This window comes from Carlito syrichta, unplaced genomic scaffold (genome assembly GCF_000164805.1).
Source record: "Carlito syrichta isolate Samal-C Ts95f unplaced genomic scaffold, Tarsius_syrichta-2.0.1 Scaffold288945, whole genome shotgun sequence".
Lineage (NCBI taxonomy): Eukaryota > Metazoa > Chordata > Mammalia > Primates > Tarsiidae > Carlito > Carlito syrichta.
Window position 1 is genome coordinate 211,178 of NW_007233041.1, and position 23,212 is coordinate 234,389.

General features: G+C 39.2%; 1 protein-coding gene across 1 annotated transcript in view; it reads left to right on the plus strand.

Annotated features, from left to right (window-relative positions):
- LOC103256117 (FGGY carbohydrate kinase domain-containing protein) overlaps positions 1 to 23,212 on the plus strand; it is a 325,744-nt gene that overhangs the window by 184,588 nt on the left and 117,944 nt on the right. The window contains exons 5-6 of the mRNA XM_008054012.2: positions 260 to 367; positions 16,777 to 16,838. Of these exons, the coding sequence (XP_008052203.2) occupies positions 260 to 367; positions 16,777 to 16,838 (170 nt within the window). The remainder of the gene's footprint in view (positions 1 to 259; positions 368 to 16,776; positions 16,839 to 23,212) is intronic.

Consider the following 23,212-nt stretch of genomic DNA (forward strand, 5'->3'; position numbering starts at 1 on the left):
TTTCTGCCTTACAAAGAAACCCATCAAGGAAATGGCTTTTCAAAACGATCATTTTTGCTACCTTGACATTTAACTGGATTTGTCAGGTTTCCTAAAAAGAAGCTGTGACCTTTCTTGGGAGAGAATGACTTCCCCACCCTAAAAGGTATTCAATAAGAAGCTTGATTCCACAGCTATAGAAACATCAGGTGTTAGAAGATACAGCTCCCTCCAACCCTGAGGGTCAATGTTTTCACATATTTTGCCTTTTTCTTTCCAGATCAGTAAAGACCCGATTTTTGTACCAGGCGTCTGGGGGCCTTATTTCTCGGCCATGGTCCCGGGGTTCTGGCTCAATGAAGGTGGTCAGAGCGTCACTGGAAAACTGGTGAGTTGACACTATCATAGTAGGGTTATGATTTTTTTGGGGGGGGCAATGACTGGCCCTTTTTTTTTGTCATATAACCCAGTATCTGGAAGCTCTGCACATTCCTGAGTCAGAGTTAACCTTTTTTTTTTTTTTTTTTTGAGTTGGAGTCTCACTCTGTCGCCCAGACTGGAGTGCAGTGGCCGCTCCCGGCCACCGCAGCCTCAACCTGCTGGGCTTCGGCGATCCTTCCGCCTCAGCCTTCTGAGTAGCTAGAATTACAGGCATGCGCTACCACAGAGTTAACTTTTGCTTAGTGCACATCCTAACGTGTGATGCATGTGCTGCATCTGTTTGCTAAAGGAATGAGTGTTACTCCAAGCAGTGATGACTAGTCCTTTTCACCCGACCTTTCCCCACACCAACCCATTTTTCTCATGGCAGTGATCTCGCCAAGTTGCCCAGGCTGTCCTCGAACCCATGGGCTCAGACAATCCCCACACCTCAGCCTCCCAAGCTAGGCATGGGTCCTATTATTCCACTCCACTCTCCCTTCCTCTGCTTTGGGAGTTCTTTGTCACCTTGATAATTTTACTTGTCCATTAAGACATAACTCCAGCTCTTACTGTACTGTTATTCTTACCGGTTACTAATCTGTCTATGAGCTCCCTAAAGACAAGGCCCATAGATTATATTTCTCTTTGAATCCAGATCAGTGCCTGGTTCATAAAAGATGCTTAATAACTATTTGTTGAATTATTGGAGTTGTCTAAAAAGAGAGACAAAAACCACAAAATGAGATGAGTTGCTGTAGCAGAAGTACAAGGTGCAGAGTGGGCACAAAGCTAGATTAGGAAACTCTTTGCAGGGGAGAAGGCATCTGTGCTGAGCCTTAAAAGATAAGAGGGACAAACCAGGCAAAGAAGGATAGGGATGGTCTTCTAGGCAGGAGCATTTGCATGGGAAGAAAGACATGGAAATGAAAAAATAACAAGGCTTCTTTGAGGGTCATTACAAATAGTCCAAAATTTTAGCTGCGACATAATTCTTCTCAGAAGCATGGCTTACAATAAAAGTTAGAGAGCAGGGCAGGAGCCACATCTTAAGACTTCCATGAAAAAAAAGTTAAGGAATTGAACTTCATCTAGTAGTCCAAAGAAAAACAGTGAAAGGTTGAAAGAGGAGGTGGACATGTTCAGATCTCAGTTGTAAAACCACTGCTGGCTAGCAGCTGTGAGGGAGGAGGCCTGAGGACAGATGGCCAGAGGCAGGAAGACCAGTTTTAGAAGGTTACTCCACACACAAAAAGCCATGATGGCTTGAATGAAGACAGTCACAATGACTGAATTGAAGTCAAGAGATCAGCAGGGCTTCCTTGGGATTAGATGTGGAATACAGGGGAAAGTGAGACCTAGGCTGAATTACCCAAGTTCACCATTATAGTTATATCAAAAATGTCTGTTTATGATCTGATTTTTTTTGCTACTCATTCTTCTACATGTTCAGCCAAATTAATAGTGATCTTATCCAAACATGGATATGCATGCAAATAACTGTTAGTTTCCACTTCTTAGTGTATTGCTCTTTTATACATAACTGCCTCAAATTCTCTTTCAAAGTAGGTGGAAGCATAGTTGGGTGGATGGATTTTTTTTTTTTTTTTTTTTGAGTTGGAGTCTCACTCCGTCGCCCAGACTGGAGTGCAGTGGCCGCTCCCAGCCACTGCAGCCTTGACCTGCTGGGCTTCGGCCATCCTTCTGCCTCAGCCTTCTAAGTAGCCCGGAATTACAGGCACACGCTACCACACCCGGCTAATTTTTTGATTTATTGTAGAGATGAGGTCTCGCCAAGTTGCCCAGGTGGGTCTCAAACCCGCGGGCTCAGGCAATCCACTCACCTCAGCCTCCCAAAGGCGCGGGATTGCAGGCTGAGCCACCGAGCCCAGCTAGGTGGATGGATTTTAAGAGCACGTTCTAACCGGGCGCAGTAGCTCAAGCCTGTCATCCCAGCACTTTGGGAGGCAGAGGCGAGAGGATTGCCTGAACTCAGGTGTTCGAGACCAGCCTGAGCAACTTGGCAAGACCTCATCTCTACAATAAATAAAAAAATTAGCCGGGCGTGGTGGCACATGCCTGTGGTTCCAGCTACTTGGAAGGCTGAGGTGGAAGGATCGACTGAGTCCAGCAGGTCGAGGCTGCGGTAGCCCTGAGCATACTACTGCACTCCAGCCTAGACGAAAGAGTGCATATCTGACTCAACAACAACAACAAAAAATAGAGCACGTTCTGTGCCTTTGCTCTTGTGCCAGTCCACAGAAATGAATTAAATGAATCTGACCTCACCAGTCCTTGCTTTCACAGAGCTCATGCTCTGGTAGGGAAGCCGAGTGAGTATGAAACAAATATTATCTGCTTGGTGTCAATAACCAGTGATAGAAAAATTGAGAAGGACGTTATCATTGTATGCCTGCTGTACAGTGGGACTGCAGAACCCTTCACATTCTCATTTAAACCAGTACTGTATATTTATACAGCTTTCAAGTTAAATATTATTTCCCTTTCTGTGGCACACTGATGACCCATCACTGAAATAGAGCCCTTTTCAACCTCACATCATAACATAATCACCCTTAGCAGACCCAGAACTCATAGATGACACAATCTAGAAGCTTTGCCTAATAAGGATAATGATCCAGTAAGCCAGTTCTTTGTGCAGCATGTATTGTCCATGATCCTGGCCACAGTAAGTCTTCAGAGGCTTAATATACAAATTGAACATCTGTATCAGTTGGAATTGCTTTCCCCAGTATTTGGCTCAAAGTTTGTTCCACTACCATGGATGTAAGCCACCTTAACCCAAATGTTATGATGTAACTCTGTTGACAATAATTGGTTAGTGTTTCATGAGCCTGATTTTAAGTTTAAAATGTGGCTTCTTTGTTGCTATTACTAAAAAGTCTTCATATATTCCTGCGGTTTTCCGCAGGAGTCGTGGGAATTGTTAGGCTCATCTATTTAGTTAGTGTTGCACTGTCAACCAGTCAAGCTACATTTGTAGCTCCACTCTGAACAATTCTATACATACAGTTTCTTTGGGCCTAGGCGTAGGGCATGATTGACTCATGGGATACAAAAAGTGAAATCTTAGGAAGCCCAAAAGCCTACATAATGGGGTAAAATCTGAATCAAGAACACATTGCCCAATAAACCATCAGCCCAAAGAGGCCAGGTAAGGAGAGAGAAGCCAGCATAAAATAAAAATAGTAAGTATAATAGTGCTAATATTAATAATAATATTTAAAGTTTATTGAGTATTTTTCTATGAGAGGGATTTATATGCATAGTCTTGTTAAGCCTTGAATGACATTCGTAATAATCACAATGCCTAATGTTATTTTGAAGGCTTATTTCCCAGTCTCAATTCTAAGAACTTTTCATGTATCATCTCATTTAATCCTCCCCAAACTCCTGTGAGATCATCACAGTTATTATCTGTATTTTATAGATAGGAGACTGCAACTCAAGGTAGCAAGCGCATTCCTGGAGACATTCCTGATCCCATCAGTTACCTTTTTGCACGGTTTCTTTGCCAATCACCTTTCCTTACCATTTACTCATTCTTGTTTATTCTCTTGCCAATTTCTGTCTCTGCTTTTAAAGCACACTGTTGTCATATAGGACACTATAAGAGAAAGCTTGTTATTCTTTGCTTCATATGCATATCTTCTCTAATAAGCCACATTGAAAGTGTCTGCTCTGAGAGCACATTGTCCATGGTATGAGGTGGTATGGTGTGGACAGTGTCATACAGTCACAGATACAAAGCGGAAGAGAAGGGACATGAGAAAAGAGGAAAAAGGAAACAAAGGAGGGGAAAGAAGAGAAACAAGAAAACAAAATTAAAACACCCATAGGTCAGGCATGGTGACTCAGCCTGTAATCCCAGCACTTTGGGAGCCCGAGGCAAGAGGAGTGTCTGAGCCCAGGGGTTCAAGACCAGCCCAAGCAACTTAGTGAATCCGCGTTTCTACAGTAAATCACAAAAACTAACCGGGCATGGTGGCGCGCGTCTGTAGTTCCAGCTATTTGGAAGACTGAGGTGGAAGGATTGTCTAAGCCCAGCAGGTCAAGGCTGCGGTGGCCATGAGTGTGACACTGCACTCCAACCTGGGTGACAAGAGTGAGACTCCAACTCAAAAAAAATGCTTAAACTACAGATTTTAAAAAAGATATTTTTTATTATTTTCACAATTAAATGCAGATATTCCATTACAAAGCAAATCTTTTATTCCAAATATGTGAATAGATTGGTACTTAAAACATCTTCATCTGGTTATCTTCAGGATGAAGAAAAAAATAGGCTAAGATCTTTTCTGGCTCTGGAGCCCTTGCAGTTTCGTTTGACTGAGAATTGGACTCATTTTTCACTCATTTCAAGCTGGTGCCGCTGATATTTACTTCTTCCTAGAAAGACACACATACTCCCTTCCCATGGATGATTGGTTTTATTATCATCACCAAACACCCATCAAGGATTTTCTCGTGCTTTCCAATTCTCTCTCCAGAATAGTTGTGCAGAAAACATTACCTTTGCCCAGACTTTTTCCATAGAAAACTGACCCCATGCAGTTGCTGCATCCAGATGCTAAAGCTTATTTCCAACTGGACCTTGGCCATCCCTCCCTCCAAGTGCTCTTCTCTGTCTTACTTCAAGTCACTTTTATTGGGGGAGGCACTGAGAAAGAGAGGCCAAGACAAGTTCCTAAGCCACCCCTGTGGTGGCATTGGCTTTCTGGGACGATTGGGCTTGGATGAGGGGTTACCTTGGAAATGTTGAGCCCAAAATTTGAACTTATAAACTTGAGTTACAGGGTCACAATGCAGCAAATTGCTGTGTGCCCTTTGGATTTTAGGATTTGTGCATTGTGACTTCTTCACCCATCATCACCAAGGCTGCTCAGCTTGGAGCTAGTCCAGAAAGTCGTTCTGCCGTAAATGCGTGTATGAACAGCTTGCAGTGTGCTCTGTGCTGTACAGGTTATGATGATCTCATCCCTCCATTCATTCACTCATGCCATCATGTTCCAGAGATTTCTTGAGCCATCGCACTGGGCCATGAATGTGGCTACTTTAGTCATTCATTGTCAAATAAGAAAGCTAGATACAGAACTGATAATTATAATTTATTCTAGCACTTAAGAATAGAAAAGATTATCCTTATAGCCTACTGGAAAGGTAGGCACTAACACTTACTGAGGGTTTATTGTGTGCCAACTATGTTTTAGCCTATTAAGATTTAGTAGTTCTCAAATTGCTACCACAGTTTCTTTAATTAAATAAATTTTTTTTAAGATTCAGTATTCCATCTGCCCTTCATAGTATGTGTATGTGGTCAGTGTTATTATGTGAGTTTTTCTGGCAAAAAAAAAAAAAAATGGGCTAAGAACAGTGAGGTAACATGATCAAGGTCTTACAGTTATATGTCAAAGAGCCACATTGCAAACCCAAGTTGACCATGAGAGGCTCCAGATCTTTCCAGAACCGAATCTGACCCTTGCGGAGCTACATTTTTGAGTTTTCTTACAGCTCTCTTGTAGACTCCCTTGAGAGGCAACTGTTGTCAGTTAGTGTGACATTCTTTCTAACTATCTCGGAACAAATACTGTTGGCAGGCCTTGTATAGGCCATGGGAGAGAAATGTATGTGTATCACACTGAAGGGATCTGTGTATAGATGTAAGAATGTTCCCAGCATTTCACATTAGCTAATTGGAATGACTTCATGGATGCAAAGACCAACTCTGCATAAACAAATGCCTTTCTGTTTCCTCCTCCTGCCCTGGTTTTCACTGTATTTTTTGTATACCCACCTGGATTGCTGCATAACTTCCTAATTGGCTTCTTGCCTCTAATCTTTCCCCCTCTAATTCTTCTCTTGCACTGCAGTTATAGCAGGCTTTCTAGAACACAAATATGACTCTGTCACTCTTAGTAGCTCTTTAATTGTCTTTAGAATAAAATCTAAACTCTTTAGGGTAATGTTTATTTATGCAGCCAGGATTTTTTAAGGGCATCCTATGTTTGACGTACTATTCTGAGTGAGACAATAGCAGTGAATAAAACAGCCTCTTCTGTACTCTTCTCAAGCTTACATTCTAGCAGGAAGAGGCAGATAATATCTGATAAATAAACACATTTTATTTTTTGGTACAAGTTATTAAAAGTAATAGAGAGGGTGGCTTGTCAGTTCAGATGACCAGGTTGCAATTTTAAATAAGGTGGTCATGACCCATGGACTCTTGAGCAAAGAATGATGAAAGGATGGAATTTAGCCATTTGAAAATCTGAGGGGAAAATATATCAGGCCAAAGGAACAACTAGTTAAAGATCCAGAGGGGGTTGTTTGTCTGGGGTATTACAGGAATAGGAAGGAAGCCACAATGGATAGGGCAAAGTGAACCAAGATGAGAGTTCGGTAGGGAATAAGTTCAGAGAGGTAATAAGGGATATATCACTGGCCTCCAGGAATGTGAGCTTTTCCTCTGAGTGAAATAGGAAGCCATTGGAGAATAATGAGGAGAGGAATGATATGATATGACTTAGGTTTTTGAAGAATCAGTCTGGCTGCTGGCTGCTGTGTTGAGAACTGACTGTGAGATGGGAGTGGGAGGTTGGAAGCACAGAGACCAGAAAGAGGCTACTGCAGTAGGCCAGCTGAGTGATGAGGGTGATGAAGTGGAGCTGGTAAAGACTGGTTAGATTTTGGATATATTTTGAAGGTAGAGCCACAGGATTTCCTGATGGATTGGACGTGAAGTATGCAGAGAAACAGAGGTCAAGGTTTTGGGAGTATAACATTGCTATCAATGGTAAAAATGAATTAGTTGTCACGGAGGCAGAAGGAGAAAGGAGTCAAGAATTACTCCATTTTCTGACTGTAGTAACTGAAACACTCCCAGATTTGATGCCTCATTATTTGTCTTCATCTTGATAAAGAGCACCATCATTTATATTTATAAAGCTAAAAAATAAGGATTAAATCTTCACTCTTCCTTTCCCTTCTCTCCCCACATCCAATCCATCAGTAAGTCCTATGGAGTCCACCTCCAAAATACATCTTAAAACACACACACACACACACACACACACACACACACACACACACACACACACCTCCATTTCCAGCACTGTTGGTCAAACCTCCAATGGTGCTGTCTCTCTCCTGATCTGTGTAAAGTGCATCCTTCATACACAGCATTTAATTGAGTCTTGTATTTCTATTAAGTATTATGATCTCTGATTTTTTATTTAGAGTGTTTAGATGCTTTATATTTAATGTAAAGATGAATAGGATTGGGTTTAGATCTTCCCTTTTGGTTATTTGTGTTCTGCGGTCACTTCTTCTTTTCTTTGTATATCTCTGTCTTGACTTCTTTTGGATTAATTGAATATTTTTCAGTTTTCAGAATTCCATTGTAAGATCTCTGTTGGCTTTTTAGCCATCTTTATGTTTCACATTATTTTTTAGTGGATGTTTTTGTAATTATAATAAACATCCTAAACTTTTAGGTCTACTTTGAGTGCATATTATATTGCTTTACTTAAAATATAAAAAATCTTTAACTGTATATTTCCACTCACCATCCCAATAGCTCTTTATGCTATAGTTATCATTGCATGTGATATCTACATATACTACAAACTCAACAGTGCAGTCGTTGTTGTATTGTTTGCTTTAAACAATGTATTAGTCTAGTCAGACTGCCATAACAAAATATCACAGACAGCGTGGCCTAACCAAGACATTTGTTTCCTTACAATTCGCAGACTGGTAATTAAGCTGCTAGCGAATTTGGTTTCTGGTGAGGGCTCTCTTCATAACTTATAGTTGACTGCCTTCTCACTATGTCCTCATATGGCCCTTACTCAGTGGGTGTGCATGAAGAGAGAACTCTGATGTTCCTTCTTTTTCTTACAAGGATGCCAGTTCTGTCAAATCAAGGAGGCCCCATTGTTATGACCTCTTTAACATTCATTACCTCAATAAAGACCCTGTCTCCAAATACAGTCACATAGGGGTTGAGGCTTCAATGTTTGAGCATAATTTAATCCATGTCAAAGAGATTTAAAGAAATTCTGAGCAATAAAATATAATCTTTTGTTTATTGAGCATTTTCATTTCTTTCTAAAAATTTAACTTTCCTTCTGGTATCTTTTCCCTTCATCATAAAGATCTTTAGCATTTCTTGCTGTGCAGGTCAACCGGCAAAAGATGTTCTATTGTTTTTTTTTTTCAGTGTGTTTATTTAACATCCTATTGTGGAAGATATTTTTGCTCAATATAGAATTTTTGGTTGACAGTTTCTTCTTTTTTGTTGTTCTTTAATACCTAAAGATGTCAGTATTTTGCATTCTTGCACCATCATTTCTTATTCTGTCAACCACCATTTCTATAGTTTTTCCTCTTTGTGTAATGTGCTATTTTTCTCTGACTACTTTCAAGATTTTCTTGTAATCATTGATTTTTAATATAGTATTCCAGGTATAATGTTCTTTGGATTCACCTTTTTGTAATTTGTAAGCTAATGCCTTTCTCAAATTTGGAAAAATTTTTGGCATTTAAGTATCTTTTTGTCCCAAGCTCACATTCCTCCTACTGTGACTCTAATTCCACATATTTGGTACCTTTGGTTATTGTCTCATAGGCCCCTGAGAGACTCAGGGTATTATTTTTTTCAATCTATATTTTAATTCATATTCACTCTTCCTCCCTCCCTCTCTCCTTCTTTCCTCCCTCCCTCCCTCCCACTTTCCCTTGTTCCCTCCCTTCCTCCCTCTGCCTAAATCTGAGACTCATTCTCCGGAATAAAATGTTTTAAAGTTTATTGACTACTTTGCCTGTCATCTCCATCTGTTAGACCCATCTACTATATGTTTATTTCATAGTATATATATATATATATATCTCAGTACTATTAAACTTCCATTTTAATGGTCTGTTTCCTTGCTATTTCCTATTTTTTTATTAGTTATGATAATATTTTATTTTACCTTGAGTGTTGTTAAACCACCTACTTCAATATTCTTGACTTCTCTTTCTACATCTATGCTGTCTCAAGTTCTGTGTTCATTAAGCGGCTTTTGTCTTAAGTATGGATTACATTTTTCTGGGTTTTTTCTCATATGTCTAGTAATTTGGAGTTCATATCATGGACACTGTGATTGATATATTATAAATAAACTATATTATTTTCATTCTCTGAAGAATCTTGATTTTTGTTTAGCAGGTAATTTATTTGGCTGAACTTAGACTCCCGTTTTGTCTCTCTCCTATGTTGAACACCTCCTGAAATCTCTGTTTTAGCCTTAGCTGGGCTGTTTGTGGTGTTCCAATGCACTTGGAATTCAGAGATCATCTAAAGATTAAGGTAGCGTTTTCTATGCATAGTATTAAACTCTTTCTTTATGACTCTCTCCTTTCAGAGATCCACCCTCTACACCCACCCTCCCTACTCCCCCTGCACCCCAGCTTACTTTCTAGCTACTGTGGTTGCCTTGAACTCCGATCTTTCTCAACCAGAAAGACTGCATATTTCCATCTCAGCATTAGTAATCCTGCCAGGTAATAATTGGCACCTACCCTCAGGCAAAAATCTATAAAATCAGGAAACATACTCCATACCATTTTTGCCTCCTATATATCTACTTCTCTCCGGCTTCTGCCTGATTTTGGCCACTTTCCAGTGTTTTCAGATAACTATTTTCTATATTTTTATCAGCATCTATCATTGTTTTCTGTAGGAGAAATGGTATGACATGCACTATTTAGCTATTATAAGAAGTGGCACCCTTGAATGATTTTCCTTAAAGCAAATAGGATTACTTTACTCCTCTGATTGCAACCCCTCTGTCTTCCCATTGTAGTTAGAAGAAAATCTAATGCCTTTATCATTAGCTTGCTTGATTTTCCCTACTTCCTACCTTTTCATCCTCATTTTATACAACTTTTCTCTTTATTTACTCCAACCTAGTCTCACTGGACTCCTATTAATTCCTAGGTCATGTGAAACGCTTTCTTCCTATAGAATCTTTGCATTTATTACTCCTTTTGCCTGGAAATTATTGGCTCCGATTATTTTTCATATCTTAGCTTAAATTTCACCTTCAGAGAGATCTTACCTGATTTTTCTTTATAAAATTAGTGTCCTATTACATTATATTATTTATTTCCTTCAAAACACTAATCACTATCTCTAATATTATAGTTAGTTGCTCACTAACTGTCCTTTCCTAGATATAATCTCCATGTAGACAGGAATTATGTCTGTATTTATTACCACTGAATTCCATGTACTTGCTTACTATGTCTAGAACAGAGTTGGGACTTAGTTAATAGTTATTGAATCCAGAAACAACCTTATCAGTCTAGATTATATTTGAATATTGGCAAGCCCATTTTTCCATTATAGGCAGAGCTTTGTGAGAGCAATGACTTTTATTTATCTTTAAATCCTTAGTTATTAAAATGATGCCTATCTCAAGGTAGCTATATATCTCATGTTAGTTTTATAAATAAATGAACGAATTAACAAGTTATAAAAATATACAAAGTTCTGGTGGGAGATGTAACTGACTTAACTAGCTATGTATCGAGTCAGAATGTATTCACTTGTAAGTCAATTTGTTCTTTGTAAAGTTAATATTAAAGTTGTAAAAACCTACAGTTTATATTTTCTTTCAGAACTGTTTGTTGCTCTTAGGGACTGATTAGTGTTGAAATTCACAATCCTTTCCAGCAGCATAAAAGAAATTGTCATGGTTATGCTTTCTTCTTTCAATAGATTTTCATGGAAGTTTCAAGGCTGGGAAAAATTAGGCATAGTTTTTTAGCTTCCAGATAAGACTAGATGAGTAAGGAGTTGAAATAGCTTAGATGAAAAAAAGTGATACTACAGGTTAATGTAAATGGAAAAAAGACAGTTGTGGAAGGTTATGAACATTTCTCCAAGCCTAATGATTTCTTTATCAGCTAGGCAAAGTAAAAGACAGCCTCAAACCTAATACATAAAACTGATTTTAATAGAAAAAAATTCATGTAATAAGATAGCTTAGTTTTAGCTAAATGATCATAGAACCTAAGATTCTTAAAATAATTCTAGGTTTCCCTTTATTACTTGTTTTTCTTCCCTGTGAACTCTTTGTCAGCAGTTTTGATATCTAAGGCAGTGCAGTTCTCTTTGTAATTTTACAGACATTTGACTATTTGTCATATTAATTTATTAAATGTTTTAAAGAGAGAATCAAATGATCTTGTCCAAGGTCACTTCCTGAACCGGGATTGAACTTCGGTCTCAGGATTCCTTGTCCTGTGTTCTCTCTGCCATATCAAAGGGTCAAAAAACTCTAGTCCTTTCTAAGGTATCAGAAAGATAGCATAAATGATTGAATAGACTAGGCAAATAAATATTTCTTGCTTCCAGAGAAGTTTCTCTTGCAACTCACAGTGCTCTAAGGCTGAATTCCATGTTCCCTCTTTGATGGAGAAATGGGCACAGAGAAATATGTCTCTATTACATGCAAAACATTAGTGCAGTCATGATGATAAATTGATAAAATCTGGTGTCTCTTGTTGGTGAATGATGGGGAGTAGTGAGGCCTTTCACGGACTGGAGAGTGCAGGTCTGTCTGAAGGGATCGGTCATCACTCAGCTACAGCTGACTCTTGCCATGGGAGAATATGGGTGACCCAGTCTTTCACACTTTTCAATTATTTCAGAAAAAAAACAGAATCTGAACTTTAGGTGAAATCTCCCAGTTTAAAAAATATTGGCTCATCTTTTAAAATATCAAATATTCCAAATAAAATACATCTGTAGACCAGATGCCACCTTGTACTACCAGTTATGATCTCTGTATTATACTGTATTGTATATTCTCTCCTGTTCCAAAAGCAGATGGAAGAAACAAGGAAATAGTCATAGAGTTGTATTAGCTCTGTCTATATATTTCTATGGTAAAGACAATCATTGTTGTGAAACTGGTTATTTCATTGGGAAACAAATAACTGCCAGCGGGGCACTGTGTCCTATATTGTGCTAAATGCACTAGAGAATAGAACATAAGTAGAGAGATCAGCCCTAGGAACAGGCCCTTCCAGGCTATTGAAATGAGTGTTCAGTTATTTGACACATTGGCTCATTCTGTGTGAATCAGGGTAGGAGATGACATGGAAAACAAAAAGTGCAGCTGGCAGTTTGTGATTCTGTTCTGCTAACCATTTTCCCTCTTTTGTTGGTATTTCCCTTCTCTTTCATAGTAGGTGTTTCTGAACTGAACACCACCTACATAACAGTCACACCACAACCTTCCCTGCAAAGCAAATTTTATTGTCCCCATTTACCGGTGGTAGGAAATGAGTCTCTGAGATGTTAAGTAACCTCTCCAAGGTTGCACAGAAGATAAGTGTAGACTGCAAATTTGAACCCAAGTCTGTCTATTTCCAAAGCCCATGTTCTTTCTACTAAACCACTGTTAAAATGTAAGATTTATGATTGTTCGAGTATAGTGAGGCCAAAAGATCAGGAGACAACTGTCACTGAAATGACGGTTTGTTACATTCCAAGAGGAAAGGGCACTCTGTGCCATGCAGGCTTACACGAGGAATCACCTGGGACAGTCAGGAGGCAGAGGGAGTGAAGGGGAAGCACGGGCAAGAGCCTCGATCCTTGATGGTGATTTTCCCAGGAAGGAACAGGCAGGGTGAAATAAGTAGGCTTAGTATTGGTTACTTTGAATAATTTCAGTAGGTTCTGGAAGTTGAGGGTAGGGGTCGTCCCTCATGGTCTGGTGTCTGGCCCTGAGGGGATAGAGAAGAACAGTGGCACGGAGTGAGAGGTGGTGGGGAAGTGGACCCTGGGTTAGTTTGCATATGAAAGAAGGCCTACTCCCAGGGGAGTTGTTCATTGTCTCTAGGAATCAGTGGCTCAGCCTGTAATCCCGCCTTTGGGAGGCTGAGGTGAGTGGATTGCCTGAGCCCGCGGGTTCGAGACCCGCCTGGACAGCGAGACCTCATCTCTACAATAAATCAAAATGAGCTGAGCGTGGTAGCGCGCGCCTGTAATTCCGGCTACTCAGAAGGCTGAGGCAGAAGGATTGCCAGAGCCCAGCAGGCGCTGCGGTGGCCGGGAGCGGCCACTGCACTCCAGTCTGGGTGACGGAGTGAGACTCCAACTCAAAAAAAAAAAAAAAAAAGAAATACAGAAAATGAAAAGGCATGATTAATATAACCATGCTTTCTTATCTTAGACCCAAAGTTGAAAGTCATCCGAATCCAATTTTCTTATATTTTGTAACCAGCCAATTACTAAGTTTGCTTTATTTTCTTCAGACTGTGTCTTATTCATTCATTCATTCAAGATGCCAGGCATTGTTCTAAGCACTGGGTAGTATGAAATAGTGATGCTTTTGCTTTGAAAGAGTTCAGAGTATAGAGTGAGAGACAGACATATAAACTAATGATTGTAAAAAGCCTGCTGTGGTTCTGGGGAAACTGGCTGATGGTGCTGGGAAAACTGGCTGACTGCATGCAGAAGAATGAAACAGGACCCCTACCTATCACCATACTCAAACATCAACTCTAAATGGATCAAAGACCTAAATGTAAAACCTCAAACTTTAAGAATCTTATAAAAAGCAGGAGATACCCTTATGCACATTGGAATATGCAACCAAATCCTGATCATAACCCCAAAAGCATATGCCATAAGAGATAAGATAGACAAACTCATTAAACTGAAAAGGTTTTGCACAGCAAAATAAACCATCAAGAGAGGGGGAGACAGCCCACAGAATGGGAAAAAGTACTTGCCAACTGTATATCTGACAAAGGCCTAAATTCCAGAATCTACAAGGAACTCAAATGAGCCCAAAGGAAAAAAAGAAACAGCTCAATAAAAAAAAGTGGGCAAAAGACATGAATAGACTCTTCTCAAAAGAAGACATTTGAACAACCACATGAAAAAATGCTCAGCCTCTCTGATCATCAAATAAATGCAAATCAAAACCACATTGATATACCAGCTAACTCCAGTAAGGATGGCCATTATTAATAAATCAAAAAACAACAGATGTGGGGACAGAGAAAAGGGAACACTTCTACACTGTTGGTGGGAGTGCAAACTAGTATAATCTCTCTGGAAAACAGTGTGTTGATTTTTAAAAAAACTAGCAATTGACCTTCCATATGACCCAGCAATCCCCCTCCTTGGAGTATATCCAGAGGAACACAAATAGTTCTACAAAAACGACACCTGCACATTCCTGTTTATTGCTGTACTATTCACAATAGCAAAAACATGGAACCAATCCAGCTGCCCATCGAAAGTGGGCTGGATAAAGAAAATGTGGTATATATACACAATGGAGTATTATGTAACCATAAAGAGGGCCAAATTATGGACTGCAGCAACTTGAATGGATTTAGAGTCCATCATACTCAGTGATCTATCACAAAAACAAGGAACTGAATACCACATGTTCTCACTTATAAGTGAGTCCTGAATATTTATCACAATATAGAAGGAAGGGATCAGCAGCAGCTGGACACTGCCAGGGGAGGGAGGGTAGGGGGGACACGTAACCTCACTAAGGGTACCAGATCATAAACCAGGCAAAGTGAGGTCCAGATGGAGGCCCAAACTGCTTGTAAACCACTCATGTACCTAATCCTGACTTGTACCCCACATCTACATAATTAAATATAGTAAAATGAAAATAAAAATTAAATTAAAAAAAGAACCTGATAGATGCTACAGTAGATCAAGGACAGGGAATCCCTGAGCCTCATCTTCCCACAGTCAGCCTCTTCTTTGTTGGCGTTTCCTGTTCTCTATGCCTAGTTATCTTCCTGTCCTGTGTACCCTACCAGAATAATTTTCCGTAACTTTTCATCAGTTTGCTCCTCAAATCAAAATAATTTTTATGGCCTCTCGTCCAATAAAAGCATAAACACAATCCACTGTCTGTCCCCATCCTCCTTATTCATTCATATTTCCACCATCTCATTTATTCTCTAATTTGTCATGCAGTCACCCTATGAACAATGTGTGCCCAGCACACGCAGATCCAAAAGTATCATGGTAAGTGACACCAAGAAGTACATAGTGCTATGCCCTCACTATGGTTCATTCATCCCATGTTTATTGCACAGATATTCTTGAGCACCTGTGATATGCCAGGCATGTTGCTAACTTAGTCTCTTGCTGTTCACAATCATGTCTATCTTCATGTCTCCACCCATCACAGACTCCTTTTTGACATGCCTTGCCTCTCGCTCTTACTTCCTAGCAAAGCTGTTTTAAAAGGAGACTAGAGGGTAAAGGAGGCCATTGAAGTTCAAAGCAGTTCAGGAACTTCCACAAAGTCACACAGCTAATGAGAATCAGAGTCAGAACTAAGCTTGACCTCCGTGGTTCCTGAACAAATTCTCTAGCTCTTTACACATCCCTGACTCTCAGGAAGCATACTCACAGAGCCTATCTCCATGAAGCCAAAATAGCCAGCCTGTTCATAGTTTGAATGAAAATAAATCTGTCAGAATAGTTGTTTTAGAGCCCTAGAGACTCAAGTAAACATTCAGAAAATACACAGATTAGGTTCAGAAACTCAAGCAGGGTGTTGGGTGTGTTTTAGTTAGCAGAGTAACTGCAAGGAGAAACATTTCTGTTTCTGATGCATATTCCATACTATTTTGTTTAGAGCCACCCAACGGGTTAAGGAATAAAATCCTAGACACAGGGTTTCACATGAGAAGTGGTTGTCTGCTGAGCTCACATACTTCTGTCCTTAGAGAGCTGTGTTTCCCATGTGATAACTTTTCAGTCAAGGGAGATTCTCTTGACAGTACTGGGGCACTTCATTTTTTTAATAAATTTTAAAACAAAACAAACAAACAAAAAACACCTGGGATTCCCTCATAGTCTCTTTCATTCAACTTCTTCATTAGTAAGAGACAGTGAGTAATTGAAGGTTTGGCATTGCCCAGGGGTGACAGCCTGAATCAGGAGGGGGAAATGATGTGATCCAGAGAAGTTTAGTGCTTTTAATACCCAGACCTCCCACCACTGAACTTGAATTACCCTTTCCTTCCTAGCTCCTCATTCTTGGGCCTGATATTAAATTGCTTCTACCCAGTTTAGCCTTGGGAATTTCGTTCCCTTTTACTCTTCTCTCTAAACTTCTTTGTTTTGTGTATCCAAGAGGCTAGTACTAGGTTAATCAAAACTAAATTTCTTTTAGCCACATTAGCATTTTCATGTTCTTGGATCCTGTATAGACAAAGAGTTGAAGGAAATATACATTTTAATATATCTTTTTCTGGCTTAAACATAGATTAGAAAAGCTGTAAAATTGACCCATCTCTCTTGTTTTACAGATAGACCATTTGGTGCAGGGCCATGCTGCCTTTCCAGAACTACAGGCCAAGGCCACAGCCAGGTAACTGCTGTTTCTTCTTTTCTGCAACTTTCTTTGTGTGACTGTATCGAGAGCTTTCACTTCAGACAGTTGTGTGATGTTCAGATCCTACAGACAATGAAAATGCCTGTTAGTGCTTGTTACAAGATTGTTATCCAGATCATCAGGGACATAGGTGTATTAATTTTTTTTAATAATCTAAGAGAACTTAGATAATCTAGAGATGCCCCAAGAATATACCCAGGGACCATAGAGGAGAAATGCTTATGTAAAGAGGGAGCATGGATTCTGGAGTCAAAACTTCTTGGGTTCACACCCCGGTCTTACTCCTTATTAGCTGTGTGACCTTGGGCAAGTTACTTAACCTCTTTAAGCCTGTCTTTGCCTCTGTAAAATTGAAGATATTAATTGATATGGAGTGACTTCCAGGATATAGTGAAGAGATTTGAGTATAAAAGAGTATTTACAGTTTACTCCCGTTCATGTAAAAAGAAAGAGACATAAGAAAATATATGCGTATCAACTTGTTTACGCAAAAGAAATAAAGGACTGTTAAGCCAGACACTGATGAGACTGGTTACCTACAGGAGTAACCAATGGATAGGAAGAAAGGATAGGAGTGGGGAGGCAAGAATAGGAAAATGGGGACATGATAGTAGGAGAGAATGATACTTCTGGAGTGTACCTTTTTGTATAACCGTTAATTCTTAGAATCATGGCAATGTTTCATGTCCCTCCCAAGTAAATAGATGATTGATAGATGGATCAATAGCCAGGGTATGTGTGTGTGTTGGGATGGGCAAAATAAAATACAGGTAGTAAAGAATGAACTTACTGTCTTACATGTGAATGATATTACAACCATACTGAAGGGGGTTTGAGAAAGAAAAGAACTAACCTAAGTAAATTTGAGGGAGGAATATTTTGACCATTTGCCATATGGCTAAAGATAAAAATGACTGTACATACTATTGTTCTGTAATTGGTAAATTTGTTTTCCTAGGTGTATGAGGTAGCTATACGGAAAACTCTTTATATATATATGACGATTGAACACATAAATAAATATGTTTTAAATAATGAAAGCTAGGTTTCTCACAAATGGGGAAAGGGGAAGGTTAGAATGAACCCTGTGCATTAATATGAACTTGTGATTTTTAATATATATACAGCTGGATATAAATATCCATACATGTAGACATGTGTATTCGTGTGTGAATAATCATACATATATTCCCTAGCTCTGTCAGCTGAGGTGACCTGGAAGCAATGACATACCATGGTAGCAAAGTGTACTCCTAGCACCCAGATCTTGGTTTGTAAATACCATTCTGGTTCTCCAATAAAAGTAATCAGGACTTCTTAGAAAGACGATTGATTCTAGGGTTGGGACAGGGAAAATACATGAACATTTTGTGGTGCCAAAAAGTAATATATTACTCCAAAAATAATTGTTAAAATTCATTTTAGCCCGTTTTCAGAATCTCAGTGACTTAATCGGGGACAATTTGATCAGCAAAATAAATAGTGATAGTATGAAATAACTCCATGAGTCCATACTGATATAAGTGAATAATTGAAGGAGGAAATAAGTGGGGAAGAAAGGACAGGTCTTCCTGTCCACTGTCAGGATGGTGTTCTTACAATTAATAAATGTAGAAGAAATAGTAGAAATAGAAAATCATCATTAGGTAGACACTACAGAGATAATTGTTGCAGGCAAGAATTATCAGTGAATACTAAAATTAGTTAGTAAAAATATGTTGGGAAGCCGGATATTTGCATAATACCAAAATATTTCACCACAAGATACTTATTCATGTGAAGGAAAACGGTAACTTTCCAGTGGAGAAATCTAACAGACAGCACCTTACCCAACTAGTGAACGTTGACAGCACTAACAATAATGCATATTGATATAATGTACTGCCTTTTATGATGTACTGAGAAGGACACAACGTCATTTCTGCCATGTTCTTGCCCAAAATGTGTAACCTCAACGTAGACATGGGAAAATACCAGACAAACCTAAATTGAGAGACATTCTATAAATTTATTAGCCAATTTGCTTCAAAACAAGATTATGAACCTTAAATATTGAAGAACTGTCCCAGATTGGAGGAGAGTTAAGGAGATGCTACAACTAAAAACAGTTTATGATTAAAGTTTAGATCCTGAACCAGAAGAGGGACATTAGTGTAGGCAAACTGTTGAAATTCAAATACAGATTATGTTGTTATTTATGTTAATTTCTTAGGTGATGAGTAAAAGGAAATGCTACTATTTTTGCAACTTTTGTGTAAATCTCAAATTATTTTGAAATAAAAAGTTTAAAAAGTAATACATAAATAAATTTCATGATAATAATGCTTGATTGTCAGGCTTTATAGCATAACAAAGAAATTCCATGTAACTGGTACATGGCAAAAAAAAACCAATGGGCTAAGATGGCCATTAATATTGTAGACTCTGGAGCCAAATTGCCTGTGTCTCACCTTTGACCCTGGACTGTTTACTTAACCTCTCTGTACCTTAGTAACCTGTAAAGGAAAATAATAATAGTAAACACCTCATACAGTTGTTGAGAAAAATCAAATGAATTACAATAGTGGCTGTCACATAGTGATAGTTAAGTGTCAACTTGTACTAGATGTTCAAGAAATAATAGTGGTAGTGATAGAAATTACTATTGTGGTTGTTGTAGTTACTTACATTTGACATTTCCATTCCACCAAGAGGCTTACATTCTAATAGGGGAGCCACACCTGCACAGAGCAGAATGAAATGCATGCAGGGCTAGAATATAAGCAGTGTGTCATCAGGGTGTACAGAAGGAGGAAACAAGGAGTCTGAGAAAAGCTTCACAGGCTTCCTCTCCTGGGAGTCTTGAATAACAATAGTACTATTATTGGGAGGAATTAGGTCATACAACCTCATCAACTGGCATTCTAGTTGACTTAGAGACCACATAACCTAGAGCATGGATTCCTAACTTCAGATCATCAGTGAACCCCTTGAAATTATGCACGAAGTTTTGTTGATTACTTATATATGTATTTCTGTAAAGAGGGGCCTTAACTTTCATCACATTGATGAAGGGATCCAGCCTTTATAAACCACTAACCTGAAGAAAAGACCACTAGATTTGGAGTTTATAGATATGCAGTCAAGTCCCAGCTGCAACATATGTCATTGTGTTATCCTCAGTTTTCTTATTTTAACTTGGGATGATAGTGGCAAATCAGCCCTAGATACCTCTGTTAATTTATTTTGAGTTTGGAAGAGGCAATGTATTTAACAGGTCTTTGAAAACTGACGTATGACAATGATGACAAATCACTACTACTTTTGGTATTGCTAATGATTCTAAGAGGGAGAAGCTTTTGGTATTGGCTGGTCTAAGGTCAAGGAGCAGATGTCAGTCAACCCATGACCTGCCTACCTTCTTGTGGCTAGTATACTGGAATATCAAGAACAACGTGGACTAGGAATTAGAAGTCCTGGGTTCTTGCCATGACTGTCTCAATGACTCAATTTCATCATAAAATCACAATAATACTGCCTTACTTAGCTCATTTTACAGGTGTTGTAAGGACGAAAACAGGTCATGGGAATGTCAACATGTGAAGGTTTTGATCCTTAACATAAACCTAGAAGACTTGTAGATAGATTTTACATTTAAATGCTCAAAACCTCTAGAACTTTTTTCTATAGATGAACTTCGAGTTGTTTTTATTGAAAATAAAAAAGAAAGAATGTATAGCTTGGCATGCAAATTGAGAGAAATAGCAGTATAGGGTGGTTTAGAAGCAGCAATTTATAGAATTCAGTCTTGGAGTAAGAATTGGATTTAAATCCCAACTCTTTTCACGTAACTTCATACCCTCTTCCAACTACTTTCTTGTATTTCTCGTTAGAACGTTTCTCCAAAGCATTTCCTATACTCTTGGTCTCTATGTCCTCGCTTTCTACTTCCTTACCCACTCCAATTTGAATTGTGTTGCCATCAGTCCCCTGAAACATTTGATGTTAAGGTTATCAGGGACCTCTGTTTTGCTAAATCCATAGGATGTTTTTCAGTCCCCTTGAGTTCTCAGGAGCATGTGGCACCAATAATCACTATTTTCTCCTGTTAATATTCTCTTTCCTTGGCTTTTCAGAATGCCACCCTCTTTCAGTTTTTTTCCTGTCTCTCTGACTCCTCTTTCTTAATCTCCTCTTCAAGTCCGTGCTCCTTTTCTTGACCATTAACATGACAGTTCCTCACAGCTAGCTTCCTAGACCTCTTTTCTCTTTGCCCTCTCTTCCAAGGTGATCCCAACTCTGGTTTTGACTTCATTTATTTCTGTATTTTGATGACTCTAAAATTTTATCTCCAACCTTCTACTTACTTCTGTAGTCTTACAAAGGAAAATGCATCTGAGTGCAGTATTCTAAAACTATAGAACTCATTGTGCTTCAGGTCTTAGAAACAGGCATAGCTGTTTAAGAGAAAGGACAAATCCCTTGGAATTGGGAACCATATGCCTCATTTGCTGTGACTTGGGGCTTTCTAAAAACAGCAGTGCAGGTCACCCCATCTCAGAGTTTAGCATCAACAAATCCTGTTTGAAACTGTGGAAACTATTGTTGATAAACAGATCAAGTATTTTATACTCTTGATTTACTATAATCCTTTTAGGCCCCATCTCTGAAGAGAAGTGTTTTGTAAGCTTATAAATTAAGTAAACAAGAACTAGATGTGCCCATGCATGTAACTGGCAACCAGAGTGTCTCTTTATATGGGGCCAAATATCTAGATATTACCACTTGTTAGCCAGAGATTGCCTTATGTTGATCATAACTTCAGCTCTTTTCCTCTAAACCTGATTCTTTTATAGAACCTTAACTAATAGTGTCTCTGAATCTTAAAGCATTCAGAGGTTCTGGTGACAACAGGGTTTGGTAAGAAGATGTTGGCTTAGTCCACAAGTGCTAGATTCAAGGTTGGCAGCAGAGCCAAGATTAAAATCCAGGGCCTCTCACTGTCTTATCTGTCTGATGAGTGTCATAAGTATTTATGACACAAGAGTGAACAAAGCAGAAGAAAAAGCCCTTGCTTTCATAAAAATTATATACACACATATAAGTATATACATGCAGTACATATATGCATATACATGCATACATATATACACATACATGCTTATATACATACTTAGATATAGATGTATGGCTATATAGATATAGAGCCAGCAATTGACAAATGCTTTAAGGAAAAACAGAGATGAGTAAAGAGATACAGCACAAGGGTGCTGGGGTGAGGAATGGGAGCTATTTCAGGTGAGTCCTTAGTGAGATGACACTTGAGCAGGACTTTGAATGAAGGGAAGGAGCAAACCACGATTCTGTAGGAAAGATTCCTCCAGGCAGAAGGAGTATCAAGTACCAAGGTCTTGAGCCGGTGTCCAGTTTGGCAGGCTCAGGAGACATTGTAAAGGCCACTATAGCTGGACCAAAGTAGGAGGGAGGAGAAATAGATGAGGGCTGAATGTTATAAGCCAGGAGCCAAACCAGGTGGATCATTGCAGATAAACTATAAGCACGATGGATTTTATTCAGGGTTTTAGTTTTTGAACAGAGGAGAGACACTATCAGAGGTACCTTTTGAAAGGGTTACTTTGATTGCTCTGTGGAGAGCAATGTAGGCCATTGGTGGGGAGGAAGGGGCAAAATAGAAGCACGGAGATAGGGGGAATATGGCCCCTGAGCTTCCCAGCAAGCTCGTGGTCCATTGGAGGAGGAAGATCTAGCAACAGAAAAGCCTACTGTGTCCTGAGTTCCTTTTGCAGCGGTTACTGTAAGCAGTGGTCATCTCTCACTGTTCCGTTGGTTTCTGCTCTCTTAGAATTGTCTTTGTTCAGCGAATTCACTTTTTTTCCCCCTCTCTCAGCCTTTCTTCTTTTTTCCCACGTTCCTTGAGTTTTTCTGTTACTTTTTTGAGGACAACCCGATTTTCTTGATCTGACTTATTTCTCAAACTACTTTTGCTTCTGTGATTCCCCCACCCCTACCCCATGTGTCAGGCACTCTGTTGGGCTACAGGTAACCGTTGAGAGATAGAAAATAGAGGATTTATTTCCTAAATCAATACAGACATTGGTCTCTTTGAGCGGACCTCAATGCCTCAAGCACTTTCTTTTATTTGCATGTAAAATAGAAGCCAAAGAAAGGAAAGGAGTCATATCTAGCTAATTTCTGTTTAAGAAACATTTCTCTTTTTTTTTTTTGAGTTGGAGTCTCACTCTGTCGCCCAGACTGGAGTGCAGTGGCCACTCCCGGCCAACGCAGCCTCGACCTGCTGGGCTCTGGCGATCCTTCCACCTCAGCCTTCCAAGTAGCTGGAACTACAGGCG